At 44.8% G+C, this 10,049-nt stretch overlaps 1 protein-coding gene across 1 annotated transcript; it reads right to left on the bottom strand.

The window, feature by feature from the left end:
• Window positions 1-3,226: 3,226 nt before the first annotated feature.
• LOC117728060 (ras-related protein Rab-1B-like) lies at window positions 3,227-6,420 on the bottom strand. The gene is made up of 6 exons (XM_034528758.1): window positions 6,211-6,420; window positions 5,358-5,430; window positions 5,092-5,187; window positions 4,573-4,668; window positions 4,312-4,443; window positions 3,227-3,922 (listed from the first exon to the last, which is right to left on the bottom strand). The coding sequence occupies exons 1-6, from the start codon at window positions 6,222-6,224 to the stop codon at window positions 3,689-3,691; spliced, it is 645 nt and encodes a 214-aa protein (XP_034384649.1). The 5' UTR covers window positions 6,225-6,420; the 3' UTR covers window positions 3,227-3,688.
• Window positions 6,421-10,049: the final 3,629 nt, after the last annotated feature.

Genomic DNA, 10,049 nt, shown 5'->3' with positions numbered 1-10,049 from the left:
TGGAGAATACGCATGCTGTCAGGAACTCTGTGACATGTACCTTCTTGCTGAAATACAAAATAAACTGAATTGAATTCTTGTTTTTATCACCGTTCGCAACCATGCCATATTTCATTTTGGGAAAATTACCCAATTGTAACACAAAATAAACACTGGATCAAAGCAACCTTTGCTTATGTTTGGCCTACGGTTGGCTTTTTATCCATGGGTAAAGTTAACCCATTGGTGCTATAATGACCAGATTGGGTCAATTCTGACTTCTCTCTAACCATATTTAACATCTAGCTCTGCTATATTTGTTGATAATATTATTCCATATCATTTTTTTCAATCTATTGGTCAGGATGTTAGATTCATCTTTCACCGCTGGTGAGACTGTCGCTGTTACACAAACATCTGTGCATGCCTTGATAAACTCTCCGCCTCGACGTTGTCCCGGAATGAAACGGCAACAGGCAGAGGAGGAGAGAGGAATCAGGAGAGGAAAGAAGGAGATGAGGAGGAGGAGACTTGTTGGAGAAGGATATATGATGAGAGAGGTAGATTGGTTGAGCGAGAGGGGGTGGGGGGGGATCCATATGTGACTGATGCTGTCAGCCAGGCTCACTTTGACAGCTTGTCCCTCCAGCAGCAGAGGCGGCAGCAACCGAGCTGAAAGTCAGAACAAGACTGACATCTAGTGGAAGGACAACTAACAGCAGCTCACCTGCGTTTAGTTTTTTCTCCCTCATCCTGTTTCATATTTGCCCTCTTCCCCAGTAAGAGGCAGTCCATCAGTACCGGGGTCTGCAGCGCATACGTGCCTCTTCTGAGTCAAAAGAACCCATCAGTGAGTCATGGCTCATATTTGTAAATCCATCCTGGCTGCAGCAGCTAGCTTCACCTTGGGACACGGCTGCTATCTGTGCGCATGTTGAGGAGAGGCGTCTTCAACACATGCTGGGGGAGGAGCGTATGTTGAAAAAAGATGGCCGGCCCTTCATTAATCTCTCGAGACAACACTTTGAAGACTGTCGCGCTCCCCCCCTCGGGGGAAGGAGGAGGGGGACTGGCAAACTGAAAGGACATGTTTTGACCCTGAGAATGCTCTCCATACATTTCTCTTCTCTCGGCTGGAGGGTTTATCTTTTATGTTTTTCGTGTCTCCCCCCTCTGAAGATGATCCCAGGCGAACAGTGACAGTTGCGTGTAGTCCAGTCTAATTTCCCGCGGTATTCACGATGCATGTGCCAGTGATGACTTAAACGTATGGTATATTGGTCAAAAATATGTTGGGATTTTTAACTTTGTATGAACTTTTGCATTTCAATTTTGTACATTCTGGATTTAAATATTCTCCCTTACTGACCAACACTAACTTTGATAGAAAAACCCTGTTCAGAATTCCCACTTTGCAGGTGGGAGAGTGATCAAACAGCAGCTGTCCTCTGGTTGAAGTCGGGATAGAAAGCATCAATGAGACGACTCTCAGCCTAACTCTCGTGCACGAGGAATTCTACAGGCTCTGGTTGATGGAATAATGTCCAGCTGATTACATCTGCAGTGAACCATCGTGTCACTGTAAGAATAAAAAAAATCCTCACATGGATACTTGGATGCCCTTGCAGGTAAAATGTGAAATATTGTTGGAATCTAAAGAGTCGTAATCCTGATTAAAATGTATGGGTATGCTTTTTGTTTATGTGGATGGAATAACCGGATTAACGGGAGCCGTATCACACGATTTAAAAAAGAAACAGATCGCAACACTTTTCTTCTAGCTGGCAGCAAACAAATATGGCGAACTTGTTTCGTCTCCAGGAAACTTCAAACAGAAGTCCCTGGAGTTGAAAACAAGTCTTGGTGTCTTGTTTGACTATTTGCAGTCCTCAGGCTCACGTTGCTCACAACACTGCACTGAAATACCTTGACCAACAGATCCAGTCTTTAGAAAAGAGGAGCTCATCTGTGAAATACAACGTAAGGCTGCATTTTAAACAGAATATCCAGTCTTCACTTTCGCAGTGAAGCTACCCTTTAGGGTAGGGGTCTAAATTGGCTATGCATAAACTACAATATCTATCTTGTTGTATATTTCACGTATTGTATCTTTGGTTTTAACTCGTCGTCCATCATACCCGGGACTACAATTCCCTTGCCACACAGGGCCAATCATGTGGTGACCTGGAAGCGTTCGCCCTGCAGCGTTCCCTGTTCTTGCCTTGAAGGCCGTCTCTGACTGAACGCTCGCTTATGGACAAGGTTTTTGCACGGGACCTTTTTTGAACGTTTATTAATGTGGATGCCTTGAACAGCTGCTGTGTGTCTCCTTATTTGCTCCAACTGAGCATTTCATTCTGACAAAGGAGGTTCGGCAAATTGGATTTGAATTGATTTCGGTTGATATAACCTCCGGTTTTGGCTAATTGACATTCTTCAATTAGCACATTTAAATCACTGCTTCCTGGAACTTAGCGATACTATAACAATTAGTTGGTAAAGATTATGGGTGAGCAGCTCCTCCGTGTCATGTCCTCCCACCTCGAGAAGTGCAACTCTGGCTGCGTAACACTGGCTCACTCAAACAGGTTAATTTATAATCCTTCTATATTCATTTTTAAAGGGGTACTCCAGGGATGTAGCATCTCATTTCCATAAAGTTGGAGTACTCTGTGGAGACGGATTTAAAAAAGAACAGCGGCAGAGGCTTCAATATCTTGACTTTTAGCTCGAGTATTAGTCATGCTGTCCAGAAAACCGATCCTGTGCTTTGCTTATTATAACTCCATAACTTGAACAACAACCTATGATGAACATGTTCTGGTTTCTTTGAACCGCCATGGTGATCTTCCACTTGGTGAGGAGACGGATCAGAAAATGCACTAAAAACTGAGGACGACTCCCAAACGGCCGATCCAATCCAGGCCGACCTGGCCAGTGCTCATAGTTTTTTTTTTCTCATTAATTTTTATTTTGACCGATTCTCGTATTCGTTGAACCCTGATTGGCTCCAGCTCACCTCGGCTTGAAAGAGTCTAAGAAGAGTTCAGATTGTGGTTTTTGTACCACAGAAACTAGTTATAAAGATAATTGCACATAGAAATGTTGTCTCCTGTTTATGTATTTGTATCTTATTAACCATATTTCCAGCATCAAGACTCCTGAGATGTCTTTATTTGAATATGCGAACAACATGCGAAACACAAAAACAACTTGTAAAATGCAATCAATCACCTCTGAGGGAAGGTGGGAAGTCACCGTTTAAATCTAACAGCTCAAACTCATGATATCATACAGCTCTTCTCATTTTGTGTTAGTCAAATATTGTTGCACGTGACTTGTCGGAAAACTCTTTGCTATTTCCATCTTAACTTTTGAGTAATGAGTGGTCCTCCTCCCAAACCCACACGGTCCTCGTTGTTCATTTGGCCGAATTATTTCATTCCTGTCATCTGTGTGCCCTCAATGAAGAAGAAATGCTATCAAATATTGAATAAAAAAATACCAAGCGCCAAAATAGATTGTAGTCTAGCTAAAAACACGTTTTTTCTTCCTGACACGGTCATATTATTAGTTTAGTAGCAAAGGTGTCAACATTCTGACAATAACTGTGTGTCCAAAGCATAACAATCACATGGTCCTGAAACTCGACAGATGTGCCTACAATGACACACCTCTGGTTTGGAACATTTGGTCACGCCCCCCCTGCTCAGCAGCAGTTGGCGGCCTGCGGCGTCTGCTTCTCCCCTCCCAGCCACAGCGGGGCGCTGTTGATCTTGGCACTCTGGGCCCGGGCCTCCTTCGACTCGCCCTGCATCCCCCCTCCCTCGCTGGCCACGCGCTTGTGGATCTCCGAGGCCATGGTGAGGAAAGCCCGCTCCACGTTGTCCGAGCTCTTGGCGCTGGTCTCCAGGAAGGGGACCTTGAGAGACGAGGCCAGGTCCTGCAGGGGGACAGAGGGCCGCGGGGGGAGGAGAAGGAACCAGGGGTGGAGGAAGGAAGTGGAACGATTAAAGAAAAAAGAAAAATCTGTTCATATGCTAAATCGTCACAGTGTAAAAGTACTCTGCATTCATATTTCTATTAAAAAGTATTTGCGTATGTGCTCATGTATTAAAAGTGAGTGGAAATGAATCCCCTCAGAGGCTTCCATTATTGATGAGTTGACATGTAGGCATTTTAATATTGAAGGTGGTGTCACTGCTTTATATTCTCAAACTACACCATCATCATTTATGAGTTCACATCATGCATGGCTTGTAACAAATCTGCCAATCTTGTTTTGAAACATCCAATTCATGTTGTCGGGTGTTTTTAATGTGCTACCGCTACCTGAGCAGTGGCGACGTCCACCACCTTCTTACTGTCGAGGTCAGACTTGTTCCCCACCAGCAGCCTGGAGACGTTCTCACAGGCGTAGCGATCTATCTCGTCCAGCCACTGCTTCACATTGTTGAAGGACTCCTGGGGAGAGGAGAGAGAGAGAGGGGAGGAGGAGGAGGAGGAGGAGGAGGAGGAGGAGGAGGAGCCGAAGTTAATGTTCAAGCTCTCTCCTATTGTGTTGTTGAGGCCGTGGCAGAAACACACGCTGACCTGCTCCGTGACGTCGTAGACGATGATGATGCCGTGGGCTCCCCTGTAGTAGCTGGAGGTGATGGTTCGAAACCTCTCCTGACCTGCGGTGTCCCACTGAGGGACACACACACACACACACACACACACACACACAGGAAGTCAGAACAACCGAGCTTCTACATGACACAGTGTTCTCTGACTTGTTTTGCTTTCAAGGTTTTTTTATATCATATTCAGAGCATTAATATAGCAGGAAACAACTATTATCTACGTAAAGATAAAGTCACATAAAGGTCTACCTGAGCCGAAGGGAAGTGTGTGTGTGTGTGTGTGTGTGCGTGTGCGCGTGTGCGCGTGTGCGCGTGTGTGCGTGTGGGTGTGCGTGTGGGTGTGGGTGTGTGTGTGTGCTGTAATCCGAGCATCCCTGTCTTTGTTTACGTTGCCGGGCCAGCAGTGCATGCCATGTGGCAATAGATATGCTCTGAATATCTAATTTAGCACATTTTAACAAAACAAAGATGGAGGTGTTTCTCTTACAATCTGTAGTTTCACTGTCTTGCTGTCCATGTCGATGGTCCTGATCTTGAAGTCGACCCCGATGGTGGAGATGTAGCTCTCAGTGTAGGTGTCATCCTATGGGGGGGGGGGTGTAACATATGATCAACAACACACAGTTAGTTGTGTAGAATGAGGTGTGTGTATGTCTGTTTCGGGGTTTGGACTTGGTTTTAAGGTTCGGATTAGAATCAGGTTTAGGTTAGGGTGAGCGGGGTGGGGGGGTAGGGGGTGTTTTATCAGCCTACCGCGAAGCGCAGCAGCAGACATGACTTTCCGACTCCAGAGTCACCGATCAGAAGAAGTTTGAACAGGTAGTCGCTGGAGGACACACACACAGACACACATGAAAACATTTGCCAGCTCAGTGACTTCCACTAGGATGCAGGAGGGGGACTGTTTGCCACTAAGTCACCTTTGTAGCTTATAATTATGATGGAATAACGATTAAAGACACATTAAGTAGAGTCTTAAAGTGCTTGCATGTAAACAAGCCCCCTGCGCTGTATAGGGACTGGATAATGTGGCAGATTACCTTTTCTAAAAATAACCTCTTATTACTAGAATAATCCAGCGGGCTGCATCTGAAAGCACCGCGACAGAGCCCAGTTTTGATGTGGCGAGAGAGCCCAGTTTTGATGTGGCGACCGAGCCCAGTTTTGATGTGGTGACCGAGCCGGGCTCTAGTGCCTACAGTTCCCATGACCCACAGGGGCCGAGCGATCCCACTGCAAGTAACAGCCGAACTGTGGATGCAGAACAAGAACTCTGTAACCCTGCACGCTCGACCCCTGAAAGTCAGTACGAACATCATCTATTTGGTATTTCACACACATCATAGCATTAAAGCAGCATATCTATACTCATCATCACTCAATCGTAGGATGGAGCTAAAGCATTAGTAGCAACAAACAGGCTGCAGTTGTAGTCACGTCAGTATGGAGATATAAGGCAGCATTAACAACAGACTGCAAACACTTTATCCAGCTCAGAAACAAGTCACTTTCCCTGTGAGCAGCCAAAGAGCAGACGTCAGTGTCTCCCGCTGGTATTCAGGACATGAGTGTCCCGTAGGAAATAACACACCAGAAAGAAACTTACTATTCTGGATTCATGGTCGGTGGGGCAGCTCCAGGTGACACGACAAAATAAAGAATCCCCCAAATTGAATCTTGAAGATGAAAACAGTCACGTTGTCTCCTGTAATGTTGTGTACTCTGCTGTTTGTGTCTGTGTGTGTGTGTGTGTGTGTGTGTGTGCGTGTATCTGTTCTTTTTGGAGGGCAAATGGCAGAATAACCTGGAGCTACCGGCTGACTGGTCCCGATGCATTATTTATTAATAAATGACCAGCTCAGGTTACACTGGGGACAGCACCTGGAAGCGAACACACACACACACACACACACACATGCAGACAGAGGCAAACACTGAACACAACCCCCCCCCCCCCCCCCCTCCCTGCTGAGCATATAAACTAAACTTCACTCGTTTCTTTATTTGTTCCTTTCATTTCTGTGATGCATTTGTAATGAGATATGTAGTTTCTGTGGTGAGCTCCACCACCCTGAGCTGCTGTTCTCAGCTTGACACCCCCCCCCCCCCCCCCCCCCCCCCCCTCCCTCCCTCCCTCCCCTTGCACGTCACCCGACCGACCGCAGCTCTGAAACTTCAGAACGAACCGCCTCGAAAAAACTACAAAGAGCAGCGAGCGTTGGGTGCCATCTTACATGTTTATTTGTATTTGTATTTTCTTGTAAATTTATTTGACCTTTTCCCTCAAACCACTATAGTCCATGGCTGTCTGCTGAGTCAGTCCAGCTGCCAATGGATGACAAACAAACACTGAAGTTTCTTTTGGCTTCTTTCTATACTTTTTTTGTTTTTTTCTCAGTAAACTTCACTCTCAATTATTTTGAAAGGCAAATCGTCCCGGATGGAACAGTTTTCGAACACGGGGTTAACAACAACAACAAAACGTGAGAGAACTAGTTAATTAATACCAAAATAAACATCTCAGTTTGGTTTTGATTGACTACAAATTGAAACAAAACGAAAAGAACGCAACAACGGTACTCTGTTAAGTTTAGCCAACTAAAGTACTCGATGATGCAGTTTCATTGTATGGGAATGTAATTCTCAGGAGACCGGGCTGGTAACATATGACTTTATTAAAACCCACACAGAAAACAACTGAAGATTCCTCTTTATTTGCATTTCATTGCCATATCTACTGTATATGTGTACATAAATGTACCATGAAAAATGGCTTGATTAAATAAACACAAAGGGCATTGCCGAGATGGATAATGTGTTTGGGAATTTTCGTTTAGTTTTCTATGTTTGAGTAAACAAATAAAAGCAAACGCTAAGGAGCTAAAATCACTTGAAATATTATCACCTTACAGAGTTGATAGTGAACTTTGTTTAGCCATTTGAACAGCTGCTTATTGACACCCAGAGCTACGTTAGCACTCGTTAGCAGTTGTGTTTCTGGCCACCTGGCAACGTCCAGTATTCACGGCCCTTTCCGCTCTGTTTTGGTCTCCATCCGCTGTTGGCCAAAGGATCCGGCCCTGGAGCTGCTAGATGCTCCATGTGTGTCGCTCACCTGGCAACGCAGCGACATCTAATAAAACGAAAATAATAAAGGTAAAAAACAGGCTTGTGTTATCGCACAATTTAAACCACGGTGAGCGCGTTTCATAAAAGAAAATGTCACATTCATCACTTCATGTCACTTCAACCCCTTCGAAGAGACACATTGTTTTATTTTTCTCTCCTCCTGAGGACTCTTGGTCTTCAAATGTATAGGCAACCTACACACACACACACACACACACACACACACACACAGGCTTTCACACATTCGACCCTGCATCCACACTCACCCACAGAGCAGCTCAAACAGTGCACTGATCTGCTTTGTTATTGCGACACACACAGTCCACTGGGTTGGCCAATCTTTCCCCTGTGTTGAAGCATGTCGTTGTTGTTGTTGTTGTTGTTGTTGTTGTTGTTTGATCGTTACCTTTAATGGTAAAACGGAGCTGTTTATCCCAAACTGCCAGCTGAACAGAGAGAGGAGTGGAAGTTGGAGTCAGTCAGCTGAGTCGAACATAATTAAATATTTATACAATAAACTGGAATTTATCTTTTAACACTCGGGTTGAAATGCTTCTTTGAAAGAGGTGATACAAAATAAGAATATGCGGGAAAACACTGTATTTTAAATGTAATGATTATGGTATAAACTATCCGACAGCATGACGGCGATCACCATTGATTCATTACGCCTCGCCACGCCTCTCAACACAAGGGCAACAGTGCTGACAGTGTTGGCCTGAGGAGAGAACCCGAGCCTCCGTGACTTTCACCAAGGAGACCACAGTCGACCTTCCACAGCAACTTGCATTGACGTCTGTCTGAAGGAGCTTCGGTTTTCTGATCCCGCAAAAAGGGGCGTGGCCTTGACGTTTGGCGAAGTCTGCGAACATTGGGTTTATAGTTTATAGTCTAAAATTAAAAGAAACTACTGCTTTCTCCTTAAAGTGCCATCCATGTGTGATATTATATAGTGTCAAGCGTCTGGACATCACAAGGCACCTTTTCATGTGTGTCCATTGTTTTGGGTTTTTTCTTCAGCATAAACACAGCAAGGTCCACATGGGATTTCATGCATTTTGCTGCTTTCCTCTTCTCTCCTAGTTTCGTTTCCTTTTTCCTCCCTTAATCTCTCCTTTTTCTTTCTTTCCTCATCTTCTCTCCCCTTACACTTTAATCTCTCTTCTCCCGTTTGTCTTTCCAAATGCTCTCTTGTCTCCTCCCTCCTCTCATCTTCTGTCCTTGTTTCCTATCTTGCCCTCTCCTTGCCTTCCTTTCATTTGCTCTTCTTTCCTTGTCTCTTCTCCTTTCCTCCTTTCATCCTTTCCTCGTTTCCTCTTCTCACTTCTCCTCGTTTCCTCACCTCTCCCCCTCTTTTGGAAATGGACCGAGGACAAAGTGAAAGCGATGCAGCCTTATTCACGTCTGATTCCCGCGTGTGACCCCCTGGTCACGGGAGCGAGCAGGGAGCAGGGGATTGTGGGACATGCGATGGCTGAGCAGCTGTGATGGGGTCAGGGGTCAGAAACCCTGGCGACGGCCTGTTGCCGGGGCAGAGGCGGCAGCGCGGTGGTTGCTAGGGCAGGCGGCAGGCTTTGTGGTGCTTCTGATGGAGCATGGAGATGGGAAAACTGGGGGAAGGGGGACAAGGAGACAGAGACGAAATAAAGAACGTGAGGAAAAAGAAATCAACAAAGAGAGAAGGAGAGAAAGCGAGAGGAAGGGTGGGAAAATGAAGCTACGTATATTTTAAAACCTCAGAGATAAAGAGAAGGGGAGAAACAGAGTAATCTCCGAATGTCTTTAGTTTTAAGTGTGAACGTTGTGTTTATTGTGACGCGTTGCATTCTGTACAATAATGAATGGAAGCAAACGCTTTCTGGAGGACTATAGAAGTCTTTTGATCTGGACTCAAGTGGTCAGTGTGGAGTCTCAGATGTCCTTATGTAACGAGGTACATTGACTCCAGTGGTGTACATGTATGAATTTAAGGTACTCGTACTCCCACTACATTTGTCTGACAGCTTTAGTTACTTTACAGATTCATCATTGTTATTCCCTTTGGTGTTCAGTGAAAAACACGTACCTTCAAATGTGGTGATTTTGAATAAGAATTTCTCTGATAAACTGTCTGTATAGTTACAAATATAGTTACATCAAGTATAATACATCATATATATACAAGTGAAACACTGACATGGAAGATTTGACTGACTAATGAGTACTTTGACTTACTTTACATACATCTAGCTGATAATACTTACTTTTACTTAAGTAATGCAGGACCTTTGCTCGCAGTGGAGTGAGAGTGTGTGTGTGTGTGTGTGTGTGTGTGTG

The sequence above is a fragment of the Cyclopterus lumpus genome, chromosome 25 (genome assembly GCF_009769545.1).
Source record: "Cyclopterus lumpus isolate fCycLum1 chromosome 25, fCycLum1.pri, whole genome shotgun sequence".
Lineage (NCBI taxonomy): Eukaryota > Metazoa > Chordata > Actinopteri > Perciformes > Cyclopteridae > Cyclopterus > Cyclopterus lumpus.
This window is presented reverse-complemented; position numbering and strand designations above follow the sequence as displayed.